At 36.5% G+C, this 17531-nt stretch overlaps 1 protein-coding gene across 1 annotated transcript in view; it reads left to right on the plus strand.

Moving 5' to 3' along the window:
• Nucleotides 1-17531, plus strand: part of LOC121426386 (transmembrane GTPase Marf-like) — a 35546-nt gene that overhangs the window by 11167 nt on the left and 6848 nt on the right. Inside the window, exons 7-13 of the mRNA XM_041622676.1 lie at nucleotides 977-1112; nucleotides 1479-1543; nucleotides 3554-3675; nucleotides 4428-4554; nucleotides 7827-7931; nucleotides 9318-9408; nucleotides 17209-17409. Coding sequence (XP_041478610.1) covers nucleotides 977-1112; nucleotides 1479-1543; nucleotides 3554-3675; nucleotides 4428-4554; nucleotides 7827-7931; nucleotides 9318-9408; nucleotides 17209-17409 — 847 coding nt within the window. The remainder of the gene's footprint in view (nucleotides 1-976; nucleotides 1113-1478; nucleotides 1544-3553; nucleotides 3676-4427; nucleotides 4555-7826; nucleotides 7932-9317; nucleotides 9409-17208; nucleotides 17410-17531) is intronic.

Consider the following 17531-nt stretch of genomic DNA (forward strand, 5'->3'; position numbering starts at 1 on the left):
GACCATGTTCGTCAATTAATAATTATCCCCTAACGCCTGGTATCGGTCCACACCAGAGAAGTGTTGAAACAACACCAGTTTGGCGTTAGGCTAACACCAGTTTGGCTAACACCGGTTTGGCTAACACCGGTTTGGCTAACACCAGTTTGGCTAACACCAGTTTGGCTAACACCGGTTAGGCTAACACCAGTTAGGCTAACACCAGTTTGGCTAACACCAAGTTGGCAATCAAGCAACACCAATAGTATTAAACCAATATCGGTTTGATTCTTAACTGGTGTTGTTTCAACACGTCACTGGTGTGTACCGATATTAAACTAAAATGATATTAATAACGACTTGTAAACAATTACATACACTGAATTCTGAATTGTCGATTGTCTTCTTGCCGAATTTCAGAATGTGAAAAAATGAAGAATGGAAATTGTATTTTTGATAATTGAGCTGCATCTCTTCTATGTTGGTCAAGGTAGGGATTGAAAGTTCAAATCAGATTTAATTGAATAAGCTTTTGGACATCAGTCAGTATCCACTGTTCCATAGAAATCTCGGCCATGAAATTGAAAGGTACTTTTGTAATTTGTAAGATTCTAAGGTCATTTTGTTTTGATTGGCTGCTAGTAATTTAACGTGAAAATATTGACCTGGTCTCAATTATTAACGAAATATATTCTTATGTTCATGTTGTCTTCTTTATTATATTAGGGTAGGCCTAATCAATTTTATCAAACAGTAAAGCTAAGTGAGCGTTGATTATGCATTTGTAAATAATTACTCATTAAGATTTTAATACACTATCAAATCATAGATACTGTGTTTGAGTTATTGTGATTACAAAATTTGGGAAAGGGTTGTTGAAATAATATTTTCATTTTTATGATTAGTAATCTCGATAATTGAGCACAAACTTTATTGATGATATTGATTATAATTATTTCCAGTAAAGAAAGGATATGTCGTTGTGAATTTATTTCAGGTTAAAGCTCGCCATGTGGACTCAGTGTTTGAGTTGCTTAAAGAGCTCGATGTCGTAAGTACGAGAATGGAGGCGGAGGAAAGGTGTTTCTTTTACTCTGGAACAGAAGCACTTGATTTAGCTCTCAATGAAAAGGGTAACTCTGAAAGGAATTACAGTAGATCTAAAAAAACAACACACAAATTAGAAAGGTTTTAGAAGCTGTTACAATAACAAAATTTATATAACAGCTTAATAAACGGCACAAATTTTCAGGAATTTATGAATTCGATTTCTAATTACCACGGACAATTTACGAGTCAAAAGAAATGAAAAGTTTTGGTGTTTGTGTCACCAGATTGTTTACCCTCAAGTTTCGTTTCAATCAAAGCTGATAATTATTGAATAGTATATCGAAAATCCAACAAAGAGTATCAGAGATATGTGTTTATTTCAGACATCACGGTAAATGATATTGAAAAAGTGTTGGAAATAAGTTTGTACTTTTTCTACCTCTTTTTAGGATTCCTGACAAGGGGATGGGAAGAGAGATTCAAGACATTCCAAAATTTTATGTCAAAAATTGAGGTAAGATACATATATATATATATATATATATATATATATACATAGAATGTACATTACTTGTCTTTATAATAAACTTCAAATCTTTATAGATGTTATTTTTTTGACGCAGAAAGACAAGAAATAACACGAAAATAACTAATATGCTTTTCACACTGCACTTTTTGTCCGTAACCCCGAAAAATTGGTGGGGCTAAGGGTCTTAGCCCCATCAATTTCCCGGGATTAATTTTAGCCCACTTCGTTTTCACACTACGTTTTAGCACAGTGGGCTAGCACGGTAAATAGTACGGTACTATCTGGCCCTGTAAAAAAGCAGGGTTAGCCGGCTTATTGTGGGGCTAGCACCACAATTGCGGTGCTAGGAGATGCAGTGTGAAAACGAAATAGGGCTAAGGAAAGGGGGGCTAAGCATTAGCCAATCACAGAAGTCGTGATTAACGTGCAATTAGCCCCACCAATTTCCTGGGGTTAATTTTAGCCCACTTCGTTTTCACACTACATTTTAACAAAGTGGGCTAGCACGGTAAATAGTACGGTACTATCTGGTCCTGTAAAAAAGCAGGGTTAGCCGGCTTATTGTGGGGCTAGCACCACAATTGCGGTGCTAAGAGATGCACTGTGAAAACGAAACAGGGTATATAAGGAAAGTGGGGCTAAGCATTAGCCAATCACAGAAGTCGAATTGCACGATAATCACGCTCTGTGTGGTAAAATCATCAATATTCATGAGCTGAGGGATAGTCCGGGTTAAGGCATTAACCCCGGCTGAGCATATAGTATGGGGTTAAGAAAGACAGTGTGAACCGAAAAAAAGATAGTATGGGGTTAAGGATAGTCCGGGGTTAAGGATAGTATGGGGTTAAGGATAGTCCGGGGTTAAGGATAGTATGGGGTTAAGGATAGTCCGGGGTTAAGGATAGTATGGGGTTAAGGATAGTATGGGGTTAAGGATAGTCCGGGGTTAAGGATAGTATGGGGTTAAGGAAATGCAGTGTGAAAAGCATACAACATGACTAAAGAGTCGCTGACGCACTGAAGAGGGTGCGGGCTGCTTGTCCTTGGTAATGCTTGTTAATGTGTTAAAGAGAAATGCCAGTAGTTGCAGTAAACACTGATTTCATGAGAAAGTCTGTAAAACCAGGCTAAATATTGTCAGTATATCATCGAGGATCTAGATCTGGTAAAGTTACATAAACTGAAATTTGTGAAATCTTGAAATCTACGCTGAAAAACGTTCACACTGAAGATCACCAACACAGATAGGCACACGTGGAACAGTGTATTATTATTGTTTGAATAAAGACCCGACGGAAGTGACCGAATCCGCGCTTATTTTGCTTATTTTTTTATTTTTTTAAATTTTTTTTGGGTAACTCCCGTAGGAACTCGGCAGGACAGCATTTTGCTGGTAAACGCCAAGCTGGTATATAACCAATTACCTATGAAACATTTTACGTCTAGATTAATCAGTCATAGTGGCTGACGTTATAGACGACAGATATCACTGTCGGGCCTTTTTATCAAAGTGGAAACAATGGCAGAGTTGGGATTCGAACTCATAACCTTGCGATTATGAGTCCAATGCTCTAACCACTGGACCACACGACCCGTTTTTCTCAGCAATTACACAATTTCTTCCAGAATCCTTTGGCACATATTTTTAATTCATGCAAACAGACACTTGGGTGGTCATTATATTAGATTCTGTAAAAAGTCATTTTGAGATCGTTACCAATACTGGAATTTATCTTTAATCATCATCAACCGTATTAAATCACTAAAACGTTTTTTCCAACGTCAGAGCACAAAACTCGGCCCACTGAAGTATTTTGTCCCATTACGCCACCAGCATATACAAATATTAAGCAGAATATCATTATGAAATAATCTGGGGTTCTCCAGTGGGCCCCTAGACGACATAATATTTGTGATAAAACAGATTAATTAAGGTCCCTCTTTTTTTTCTGACTACCATGAAGCTTCTGTGTTTTTCTCTTACTCATGATCCAGGAGAGGGTGACCACTGCAGGAATAACTGCCAAACTCTCTATGAATCGTGAAAATTGCCAAGAAGTATCGGACCAATGCGTCGAATGTCTCTCATTAATCGAAGGGAATATACTTAGTAAGACGTGAGTATTGTAATTATTTTAACTATGACAAACTTGAAGACCATACGATATCTACGCGTATTCCTACCCCCCGGCCCCCCCCAAAAAAAAAAGTTTGAAGCTAGAGTTTGTTCTTAGAAGAATGAGCCATTTTCATGTTGGGCATAAGTGTATGTAATGACTTCGATGTTATCTCTGATTACCTGCTATCATAACTTCGAAAGTATATGGACATAATTCATGAAACTTACACATAAGTGTAATCAAGTATCGTTAAATATCCTGTGTGAGTTTCAGGTCACATGACCAAGGTCGAAGGTCATTTAAGGTCGATGAACTTTGGCCAAGTTGTAGGTAATTGTTGAAATGCCATCATAACTAAAAGTTTATGGATAAAGTTAATGAAATGTGGACGTAGGTCACTAACTTGATCAAGGTCAAATGTCATTAAGGGTTAATGAACGTAGTATGATATATATATATAAGTGTGTGTATGTGTGTGTAAATGGGTGTGTGGGTGTGTGTGTGTGAATTTTGTTTTTTGTGAATGATTATTTTACAGTCATTTTCAAAGTCAGCACTGCTTCTATATTGAACTGTGTAATGCAAGCGAGACTGCCAGAGGCGCCCCTCTTGTCATTTAAACCACCTAAATGTAGCTGGTACAAAATATTGTTAAATAGGCTGTTTTCGCCGTAGAGCAAATGTGATTGAGGTATAAATAATGAGATTTTCTAAGGGCGTGTCTTATCGATAATTTGCCCATGATGCAGATCTGAACTTTCTAAGGAGGTTGAGGCACTAACCATCCAGTTGCAATCATATAATGAGAAGATGGATGAATTTATGCAGGAAAGGGAGAAACTGAGGAAGAATGCTCTTCAAACAATTGACGAATCGGTAAGTCAAATTGATCGTTAAAGGCCTGGTCACACCGCCAGAGCGTTGTTGGAGCGGTAGGGAGAGAGGGTCAAATTTCGCTCACAAAATTTGGGGAAAAAAAAAACAATCGAAATCGAAAATGGTGAACGGTAGCGAGCGGTGATGATTTTTTTCTCACCCCTCCACAACCGCTCCAACAACGCTCGGGCGGTGTGACCATGCCTTTAAGCAATTTAAAGGTCAGGTCCACCCCAGAAAATGTTGATTTGAATAAATAGAGAAAAATCAAACAAGCAATAACACTGAAATTTTCATCCAAATCGGATGTAAAATAAGAAAGTTATCGTGTTTTAAAGTTTTGCTTATTAAAAAAACAACAACAGTATATGCACAACGCAGTAATATGCAAATGAGAGAGTCTATAATTATGTGTCCCTCACTCACTTTTTCTTTTGATTTTTAATGTTTGAATAATACATTATTCCAATTTTCACCGATGAGACAAGGATAATTTTGACTGAACCGTAAAATGTTGAACAATAGTAATACTACATGTTCAGGGAGGAACAACACTTTGTTTCACAGAATAATGAGGAGAAAATTAGAATATTTCATATTTTATATGATAAAATACAAAAGAAATAGTGAATGGGTGACGTCATCAATCGCCTCATTTGCATACTGACCAGGATATGCATATAACTGTTGTGAGAAATTAAGCGAAACGTTCACTTTGCTAGGGTGGACTTGTCCTTTAAGAACCATAAAGCACAGTTCTAAGCCCCCTCCCCCTCCCATCTATACGCCACTGTCCAGTGTGACATTCTACAGTGCGTATAAAAAAAAAAGTTTACACTTTGAAAAAGCCCTGGGAATTAAAAAACATACAACATGTCAGTAATTTTTTCACATATAATCTTGGGTTTGGGTCTCATCTATCTAATGCAAGTAAACGTTTTGACAGAATGTTACACTTGAGTGAGCACTGTCCATTTTTGTAAAGCTCGCAGAAATGCTCGTTTTCACGCTGTGTAAAGAGGAAAGGGCGAAATCAAACTTACCCTGCGAAACATTTCTCATCCATTTCCCTTGCACTTTTAGTCAATTGAAATTAAACGGATACATTCAAGCATTCTGTAACAATTTTGCCACCCAAAGTGAAATTTCAACACTTAGTAAGCACTTTTACCCTTTTTTGTGCCAGCTGGATCGGAGGACATAAGTGAATCTGAACAAAAGTTTATATCAGACATCTCCAGCATTTTTTCACTCAGTTTGTATCATTTAAAGTGGGTTTACATTTCATTATTAATTTAATACTTGTTTCTCCACACTTTTCCCAAGCTTGAAAATGATTAACAAAATGAAAATGAAGCCTAAGCCATTTCATGTTAATCACAGCTCAGTGTAAAGCAAATATCGTCGCGATGGCCTCGGTGTGTGGGGATGTGGGGTGGGGCGCAATGCACTCTCCAAAGTGCTTTTGGGCAAGGAAACAAGTTTAAAAAAGGTAAAATTTATCATCAAATCAATTTTACTAGCTAAATTCCTCGTGTTCTTCATGATTATTGGTCTACTTTTATTCGCATAACTATTTCAGAGTTCTGCGCAAATCATCTTTCACTAACTTTTCAAAAGTAAGTGGTGCTCACTCAAGCGGAAATATTTTTCGACAGTTATATCGTCATTTGCTAGAGTGGATCTGTACCAGTGTTAAAATGTGGAAAAATCTTCAGGATATTACAAATATATAATTTTACAGGATTTTTTCTTAGTGTAAATTTTGTATAAAGCAAAATAATGACATCTGAGTAGGATAAACGAAAATATTCCTGATGTCGGGATGTTGAGGTGGCAGTATATCAACTTGCTCATTGGACATAGCCACCAACGCAGTTGGTGTCGTTAGCTTTTCTAATAATTATGATATTATTCTGCCCCTCCCGTCACTGTGAGATTGAATATGCGCTAAGGAAGACAATGTTGTTTTTTTTTATTTCCTTCTGCTTGTAAAAATGCTTTAATCTCTGCAGTTTTACCTATTTTTCGTTAATACTGGGGGAACGTTTTAGCACACAAGCTTTTCCATTTTAGTAACCCCTTTTTCCTCATCTACATTATTGTACATAATGAATTATGGAAGGCATTTATATGGAAGCTTAAAAGTGCCACCGAGATGTTGAGATAATTATCTCGGGAAGTCGACATCTTGATAGCAAAAGATAAGATGACGAGATCCTGGATCTCATCATGTCGACATCTTTTAGAAGAGATGATGAGATGACAAGATCCTGGATCTCATCATGTCAACATCTTTTAGAAGAGATGATGAGATGACAAGATCCCGGATCTCATCATGTCAACATCTTTTAGAAGAGATGTTGAGATGACAAGATCCCGGATCTCATCATGTTGACATCTTTTAGAAGAGATGATGAGATGACAAGATCCTGGATCTCATCATGTTGACATCTTTTGGAAGAGATGATGAGATGACAAGATCCCGGATCTCATCATGTTGACATCTTGTAGAAGAGATGATGAGATGACAAGATCCTGGATCTCATCATGTTGACATCTTGTAGAAGAGATGATGAGATGACAAGATCCTGGATCTCATCATGTCAACATCTTAAGAAGAGATGTTGAGATGACAAGATCATCTCATCATCTTTTCTACAAGATGTCAACATGATGAGATCCGGGATCTTGTCATCTCAACATCTCTTCTAAAAGATGTTGACATGATGAGATCCGGGATCTTGTCATCTCATCATCTGTTCTAAAAGATGTTGACATGATGAGATCCAGGATCTTGTCATCTCATCATCTCTTCTAAAAGATGTCGACATGATGAGATCCAGGATCTCGTCATCTCAACATCTCTTCTAAAAGATGTTGACATGATGAGATCCAGGATCTCGTCATCTCAACATCTCTTCTAAAAGATGTTGACATGATGAGATCCAGGATCTCGTCATCTCATCATCTCTTCTAAAAGATGTCAACATGATGAGATCCAGGATCTCGTCATCTTATATTTTGCTATCAAGATGTCGACTTCCCGAGATAATTATCTCAACATCTCGGTGGCACTTTTAAGCTTCCATACATTTATCATCTACTGTTTTTATACAGTATATGTATATTTTTAATGATTTGAAATGCATTTATATGATATCCTGTGTTGTAAATTTGTAAATTTTTAATGATTTGGAAATTAAAACATTGAATTTAATTTACATAGAGTACTAGTAACCGGGAATTTTCATGTCTCTATTTGGGTGTAGATATTTCGTTGCATGACTGAAGTAAGCGAAAAGATGTCTCAGACGCTGAAAAGAAATTCAGACAGTGAAGATTTCGAGGAAGACAATGTCCACCAGTTTGCCGAGGTGAGGTTTGAATCAGACCAATATTCATGTTGTTGTTGGTTCTCTCTCAAAATGTACACTGTAGTATTACTACACTTTTTTTATATGATTTTATTACTATTTTTAGACACTTCTCGCCCAAAATGCACATTGCATTCAATTTGTTTTTATTCTACGTAGCCATAAGGGTTTTATTGAGATTGGTACTTTCATGATGAAAATCTACTTTTATCAGTATGTAAATGATCAACTGTTTGATGTTTAGTGACTGTACATGTGACTGTATAGATTGGTGTACAATGCACCCACTGAACCGAAGGACTTTGATACCATAACCATAACATTTTCTTCTATACTTTTTGAAAAAATAGGTAATTTTGAAACTTTTTGAGAAAATAGGTAATTTAGGTGCAAGAGGGATACCTTTGAAATGGATCAAGAGTTATTTTTCTGATAGATATCAATTTACAGAATATAATGGATGTACTTCATCACAATTATTGGAAATGCGGAATGCCACAAGGATCAAATTTATGCCCCTTTTTATTCTTTATATATAAATTACATTTGTAACAGTGGCGTAGCTTGGATTTTTCCGGGAATGGGGCACTAGGAGATCCTTGCTTTTTCAGGGGGGAGGGGCAACATTTTTTTTCTGTAGGGCGGATCCGACTTTCGCCAATAGGGAATGGGGACCGATATTATCTTCATCTATATTTTCCCCGATCAGTCACTTTTTAGCTTTATTTTTATAAAGCAACATAAATATGAGATAATCTCATAGGCCCTATGTAAAAAGTACGAGCGATTTTCTTTTCTCTCCTGTACTTTGTCCTGAAAATTTAACATTCTTGGCAAATGTTTGTGATCCTGAACAAGATGCAAATGTAACTAGATAACTACTGTGAACGCCAAGCGGGAGCATACATTTTTAATAAATGTTCTAGCGTGATTGGAAAGGGACCTGTTAAGCACTGTTTACAGCTAGCCGCGAATACAGTACATATTTTAATAATGAGAGCGCGAAGCGCGAGCGGAAGAAAATTGAGATTTTAGACCTAAAAGCGGGACGCTCTATTCATATTTTGTAAATCATGAATAGGGTATGGTTAATTGGGTATCATTAATAATGCGAGCGTGAAGCGCAAGCAGACATTTATTTATAATTTAACTAAATAACTTAAGCATATTTTAAATAAAGGTCATGAAGGCTATCTCAATAACTTTCAAAACCATTCCGCGTGGCCACAATGCCCCGTCAAAAAACTTGCGTTTGTGACAAAAGTAATGATTTGGATTCCTTCCAGATTGCTTATAGGAGGAATGAAAAAATATTATTTATTGGTCTTCTTCATATTCGTAACAGCTGTCAGACATAAACATATTTGCATTTTTTCTTTCATGAAGAATGCGATCCTGCTGTGGTATCGTCGGATCCTAAATGAATTTCACCGAGCTACAAACCATGTTTGTGAAGGCTACTCATTCGATGTACGAGGTGAAGAAAATCTTGCTATTTACTTTTATATGAACCAACCGGGCGTTGGTATTTTGATGGGGGGGGGGGGGTGAGACCTATATTTTTACATCCATCCCCCGCATGCACAGCAATACGCATTCTGTATTTTTTACGATTTCCTGTCAAAATAAATAAAACAAAATAAAACAAAAGAATGAAAAGGATAAGAATTTCACATGAAATTAATGCACATCATCTCATCTCTCGGTGGAAATAAGAAAAAAATCATGTAAAGCATTGTGAGTCATTCTGTCGGTACTTTGCTGTTTTAATTAATATACTGATGACACGAGATAGTGCATTGGTGACGCAGTGTTATTTTGTCAAGAAATAGCAATTTGGGCTTATAATTTGATCCCTCACTCAACATGTTCAACAAATCCATTTGCTATTGACCTTAAGAGTTTAATTTTGCCTTATTTGTCCGGGAGGGAACGGTGCCTTTGGGTCGGGGTGGCTTGTGTGGGAATGGGGGGTCGGGGAGCGGATCAACGGGGGTTTGAGGGGAGTCGGTCGGGTGTTGGAGGGTGGGTTGTGGGCGTTTGGGTGTTGCGATCGCTGATGCTTTGCTGTGGGGGTCCTCCCGGTGACGGTGCGATGGGGTGTGTGGTGTCGCTTGTGTGCAGCTCTTTTTTTTTTTTTTTTTTTTTTTTTTTTTTTTTTTTAGTCAAGCAGATGGAGTTGTTCGCGCGTGGCATCGCACGTCTTTGTCGCTTTGCCGGTGGGGGGATCTCCATAGCACTTTGGGTTCATTCTGGCCCACTGTGCGGCGGTCGCGGTATCTGGGTGCCCATAGCTCTCTCAGTGCTTGTCCGATTTCTCTCGGACTTTCCTGGTTCTCGTTCTCTGATTTGTCCTTTTCGGCACGGGCCGGCTCGTTCCGATCGTTTGGTTTCCCTTTAAATTTCTGACCCGGCGGATCGGCGCTCGCGGTGCAGTCGTTATGCAGGCGCTGTGGATGCTGGGTTGGCACTTCGTTCTTTTCTTTTGCAGTGTATAATGCGTCTTATTATCATCTAATAATTTATTCTTAATGGCAGTAGTCCAGCTCGCTCGTGCTTGAATTAGAGTGCGCCATCACTCAATATGCAGTGCTTGTCCTGTTATTTATATCAATACCAATATTTTTACTTATTCATGATCTTATTTTTAGTACCATTTTATTCACCTTATTCTTTGTTCAAGTATACTTCGCTATGTTTATTCCAGCCTGCCCCCTTCCCTCTATTTGAGTATCGACGTCCTTCCTTCGTAACGGAAAAGCAACTCTTATTAACACTGCCAATTGCTTACCCACAATTTACTTTACTTCCCACGCGCCACGATATGTTAGTGATAACTTCCCCATATATTGCGAATGGATTTCTTTTTACTTCTGTCCATTTAGTTATGGATTTCCTTCAATTTATAACTTTTAAAACTGACAAATTTTTCTTACACATCCATGTGTAGTACCTCATCTAATGTACCGTATATGCATACTAACCAGTCCTCTAGTAATTCGCTTGACAACAGCTCTCTTAACTTTGAAACACCTGAACTTCTTTTTGACTTTGATGCAGAAGACACTCCATTCGATTCCTTTTCATCAAACCATGTAACAGAGAACAATTTTTTCTCAACTTTGGAATCTGTTTCCGGCAATGATATTCTCTTTTTACATTTTAACATCAGAAGTCTCAACAAAAACTTTGATCGTTTGGATTTTTTCACAAAGCAGCTAAAGTTCAATCATTCTATCTTAGGAATTAGTGAGACTTGGCTTAAAGACACTCCATCCTCTTATTTTTCTATGAATGGTTTTAACTTTGTTTCTTCTAGTCGCATTGGCAAAAGAGGTGGTGGAGTGGGAATTTATGTCCCGGTTGATTTTAACTTTGAAGTCATCGAAGAGTTGACGCAAATATCTGATGCATTAGAAACTATCTTCATTGAAATTAAATTAAAAAGCAAGGGTAATATGATAGTTGGAGTAGTATATAGACCTCCACATTCTAATTCTAGCGAATTCATTGAATCTATACACCATATATTATCTTCCTGCTCTCTTACTAACAAATCCTGTGCAATTATGGGTGATTTTAATCTTAATCTCCTCCAGCATCATGAAAACTCAGACTGTCAAGACTTCCTTGACTTGCTACTTGCTTATTCATTCGTCCCAACTATTACCAAACCTACTAGAATAACTGAATCATCAGCTACTCTAATTGACAATATTTTTGTTAATAAAACAAATAACGTAAAATCTGGGATTATAGTCAGCGACATTTCGGACCATTTTCCTGTTTATAACTTAATATCATATCCAATCTCACCCTGTCTGCCTGCATCAGCCAACAACATTAAGACCCGCAACTTTTCGGAGGATAACGTTAACAATTTTATTAGGGCACTTGCTGTTGCTGAATGGAACTCTGTATATGCCACAGACAATGCTGATTCGTCTTTCGATAACTTTATGGATATCTTCATGCATAACCTTAATTCTTCTATTCCATTCCGCAGAAGCCATGTTTCTAACTATAAAAAAACTCCTAAGCTTCCGTGGATTACCAAATCGCTACTCAAATCTATAAATAAAAAAAACAACCTCTTTTATAAATACAAAACTACTCCAAACACCACAACCAAATCTAAGTATACTAGATATCGTAATATTCTAACAACTTCATTGCGACTAGCTAAAAAGAACTATTACTCCTCACAATTCGATGCTCACAAAGGCGATTTAAAAAAGACGTGGAAAGTTATAAATGATGTCTTGAAAACCAAGGTAGTCTCAACTCCTATTTCCAGAATTCTAGTAAATGAAACCGAAGTACAGGATCCTCTTGCAATTGCTGAGGAATTCAACAACTACTTCGTCAACATTGGCCCAAATTTGGCGCGAAATGTCTCTGAATCAAATTGTAATTTCAAACAGTTCTTAAAAACGCCAAACCCTCAAACGCTGTTTCTAGATCCAATTCTTGAGCATGAAGTCTTTGACATAGTCAACAATCTGAAAATAAACAAAAGTGCTGGGTTCGATAGTATATCCAACTCTTTGCTAAAAAAAACAATTACAGAAATTTTATCTCCCCTAACATATGTTTTTAATTTATCATTGTCTAATGGAACTGTGCCGAAAAAAATGAAAACTGCAAAAGTTATACCTATTTTCAAAAAGGGTAGTAAAGAAGACCTCGGAAACTACCGCCCAATATCACTTTTAACTGCACTTTCCAAGATCTTGGAAAAACTGATTTATGCTCGCACAGTGAAATTTCTTACAAAATATGAAATCTTATCCGATACCCAATTTGGTTTTCGACAAAATCATTCTACAACTCATGCCCTTCTTCTATTTTTGGATAAAGTTAGCCGCGCAATCGATAAATCTTTTCATACCGTTGGAATTTTCCTGGACTTCTCCAAGGCCTTTGATACCATCAACCATGATATATTATTGTACAAACTGAGCAATTATGGTGTACGAGGAAAGGCCTTGGAGTGGTTCAGGAGCTACCTATCGGACAGCAACCAATTTGTGAGTATTAATGGTGAGGATTCCTACTTTAGACAAATATCCTGTGGCGTTCCACAGGGATCGCTATTAGGGCCTTTGCTCTTTATTCTTTATATAAACGACTTTCAATATTGTTCTGAAATCATGTCATTCATCCTCTTTGCGGATGACTCCAACATATTCTACTCCCATCACAACCCTCAAACTCTCCTTGATATTGTTAATGAAGAGTTAAAAATGGTTCAAAGTTGGATAAATGCCAATAAACTATCTCTAAATCTTAACAAAACTCACTACATGCTCTTCAGTAATTCACTTTCAACACTTCCTGGCAATTTATTTATACATGATATTCCTCTTGACTTAGTCGAGTCAACAAAATTCCTTGGCATATATATAGATTCTAATTTATCGTGGAAGACTCACGTGAACTACTTATGTAAGTTGCTGTCTCGAAACGCGGGAGTTTTAAATAAACTGAAACATGAATTTCCTCACCATATTCTATTATCACTATACTTTACTCTCATATCATCCTATCTCAACTATGGTATTTTAGCCTGGGGCAATGGGGCAAAATTCCTGCTTGATAGGATTTTATTACTCCAGAAACGTGCAATCAGAAATATTAATTGTGTTGGTTACCTATCTCATACATTTCCATTATTTCTAAAAAACAAACTACTTCGTATTACTGATCTTTATACCTATAACTTAGGAATCTTTATGTATCAGTTAAATGCCAATGATATACCTTCTGTTATTGCCTCCCTTTTTTCAAAAAATAGCAGTGTCCATGGATATCCTACTCGGCAAAGTAATCTGTTTCATCTTCCTCGTGTAAGAACTTCATTTGCCAAAAGGAATATCACTTTTACAGGCCCTAAATTTTGGAATGCCCTCCATGATGATCTTTTACATTCACCCTCAATATATGTCTTTCGACGAAAGCTGAAACACCATCTTCTAAAGGACTATACTTAGTACAAACACAGTTGTGTACCTTTTTAATTAGTTATAGCCTCATTCCATTTGCTCTACGGGTTTATACCAAATTTATTTTTTTTTATGTCTTATTCTTTCATTGCTCCTCTATCGTCGTCGCGCGTGGGTTGTCTTAATCCTTGGAAGATGTCCATTCATCTTATTGCTGCCTTATGCCATAAATTTTCCATTTCCCACTCTTAGCAATGTTTATTTCCATTTTCCTACAGGCTCGAATTCAATTCAATTTGTTGCTTTCTACTCTTATTTCTTCCTACTCATCATTTATGTATTTGTGTATCCCTAGTTTTTGTTTACTTTTTGTTTGCCCTTTTATTTATTCCTCTCTTGTCGTATTGATATTTTTACGGGACTCTCACTGCATATTCCTTGGAGCCTTCAACCAACAAGCTCTGCTTTTACTTTTGGCTCCCCATATCTTCACCTCACATTTTCTTTCACTGTCATTATATTACAACAATTTACAAGAATGCATTTTAGTACTTTTTTTCTAATATATTAAGTATACTTTTCATATTTCACGACATTTATTTATGCTTACCTATAATAATTTGTATTGTATGATATTATTGTTTGTTTTGTATAATATTATTGTTGACACTGTTGAAAGTGTGGTATGCTTGATATGAATAAAAAACCTTGAACCTTGAACCTTGAAAAGTAATTGTTTATTTCACACTTAGCTTTCCATACTTCTCTTCACTGATATTTCTATACCTTTGTCACACACCTGTTTCTCTCATTCCTTAGTTTCTTCATCACATCATTCCATTGCCATTCCAACTCCATACAGCTTCACATGATTCTATTGTCATTTTCTCATTTACATTCAGAACATTCTTCTTCATTCATATCATCCTATCTCATCCTCAATGGTTCACCTTTCACCCTTGGTTCTTCCACTTTTCTGGATTCTTCCATTCTCTGTTTCTCTATTGGTTGAATTTATCATGTGACTTTCATTTTGAATATATTTGAATGTATAATTTGTGAAGGCAATGCCTAGTGAGGTCTGCATTGCAGACCAATAAATCAGAACCCTACTACACTACATTTGGTCAACATCTTTATTTTTGGGTTGGCTTGCTTATGACTGCGAGGAAGACCTGTTAGAACCCCCGGCCACACTACACTATCCTGACCTTAAGGAACTTTATACAGTGCGTATCAAAAAAAAGTTTACACTTTGAAAAAGCTCTGGGAATTAAAAAATATACATTATGTGAGTAATTTTTTCACATATAATCTTGGGTTTGGTTCTCATCTATCCAATGAAAGTAAAGGTTTTGACAGAATGTTACACTTGAGTGAGCACTGTCCATTTTTGTAAAGCTCGCAGAAATCTGCGCAGAAATGCTCGTTTTCACACAGTGTCAAGGGCGAAATCAAACTTACCCTGCGATAAATTTTCCCTACATTTCCCTTGCACTTTTAGTCAATTAAGATAAAACAGATACATTCAAGCATTTTAAAACAAATTTGCCACCCAAATTGAAATTTCAACACTTAGTAAGAACAACTTTTACCCTTTTTGTGCCAGCTGGATCTGAGGACATAATTGAATCTGAACACAAGTTTACATCAGACATCTCCAGCACTTTTTCACTAAGTTTTTTTTTATTATTTTAAGTGGGTTGACATTTAATTTTTTATTTAATACTTGTTTCTCCACACTTTTCCCAATTAAAGCTTAACAATCATTAACAAATTGAAAATCAATCCTAATTCATTTTATGTAAATAACAGCTCAGTGTAAATCAAATATCGTCTTGATGGCCTTGGTGTGTGGGGGAGGGGGGAGTGGGGCGAGGCGTAATGCACTCTTCGAAGTGTATTGGGCAAGGAAACAAGTTAAAAGAGGTCAAAGATATCTTCAAATCAATTTTACTTGCTAAATTCTACGTGTTCTTCAAGATAATGGTTTAGTTTTATTCGCATAGCTATTTCAAAGTTCTGCGCAAATCATTTTTCACTAACTTTTCAAAAGTAAGCGGTGCTCACTCAAGCGGAAATATTTTTCGATATTTATATCGTCATTTGCTTAAATGGATCTGTACCAATGTTAAAAAGTGGAAAAATCTTCAGGATATTACAAATGTATAATTTTACAGGATTTTTTCAAAGTGTAAACTTTTTTTGATACGCACTGTATAACATCGCTCTATTACCGGGTGGTCAGGCAAGTAAATGGATGTTAGCGCCCCAATTGTTAATCTAACGTATTTTCCATGTCATATCATGTGATAACAAGCTATACACTGTTAGAAAATTCAGTTATCCTTAAAAACAAGAAGTTCCTGCAGCATAATCTCGGGAACACTTGTACTCTTATTAGATTGCGTAATCTTTCATTATATTGTGTAAAATTTAGGAAATGGGTATTTTGTGTATGGGACCTTACAAATTTCCTTAAATAAAACTCCCTTCCCCCTTTTTAAACAGACATGTTCTGTTAAATTGTAGAAAAATTCTACAATTTATGAATTTACAGAATGATATTGTCATTGCTTTCTGCAAAATCTTGTTTTTGTATGTAAAATCAGGCTTTTTAAACAGTGTACTCTCCCGCCAACCTATACAGAATTTCAGAGAATGCCTCCTGCCCATACGGAAATGTGAGAAACCGGTCTGGTAAACTTGGGTAAACGTTGTTATTTGAAAAGTTGGTCTCCTACTTCGGCTGAATATTTTACCTCCAAATCTTTATTTATACATGACTTTGATCGATAATCCCTCCTCGGTTTTATTGAATATTAATGTTGATACCAATAAATGGATCATTTAATTTTCTTTAAATGATACCGTGTATGATATGATTATGGTTCACATGGAGGTGCAGTGCCTTAAAATGTGGGGCAAGGTCAAATTCAAAAGTTGCAAAATGACACAATAATGAAAGTCACTTTCTTTTGTTTCAGTGGTGATGGGGGTTGGGAGAAATTAAATGGCCAAACTCAAATTTCCAATTTTTTTTTGAGGGGTATAAATGAATATATATATATATATATATATATATATATACATATATTATATATACATATAATTCCTATTTTAGGAATATGAGTTTATGAGCAGGTGCAAGTGCTTGTTTTATACTTTTCCTAATTCAAACACACCGTAAACAACTATTGTATATGATGCTATTGATTTCAATTAATAGAAATATGAAAAAATTGAACAATTTCCATATTCATATATAGAAACATATATTGTATCAAACACCGGGATCAAACAAAAGTATTTGGTTATTTTGTTGACTATAGAATCTTATCTGAAGCACATGACTAATTTTCCTCACAACACACCTGGGACCTATCTTGAAAACCAGGACGAGAACGAACAGAGTACGAGCTCTATCCTTGGATCTCCGATTCCCAAAGCAGCTGTAAAGAGGGTATTGTCTGAGATTACTGTCCGCCCTGTTTGGACTTCGTTTGCCACTACTCGTCGACGTCTCAGTTCAGGTTAGTACCAAAGGGAGACCCATCTTCACACGTGATGGAAGATTGATCCACTGCGAATGTCATGAAAGTAGGGAAATTTAGGGATGACAAAATCGGCAGATGATCCACGCATCAGATCTACA

This window comes from Lytechinus variegatus, chromosome 1, assembly GCF_018143015.1.
Source record: "Lytechinus variegatus isolate NC3 chromosome 1, Lvar_3.0, whole genome shotgun sequence".
In the NCBI taxonomy this organism is placed as follows: domain Eukaryota; kingdom Metazoa; phylum Echinodermata; class Echinoidea; order Temnopleuroida; family Toxopneustidae; genus Lytechinus; species Lytechinus variegatus.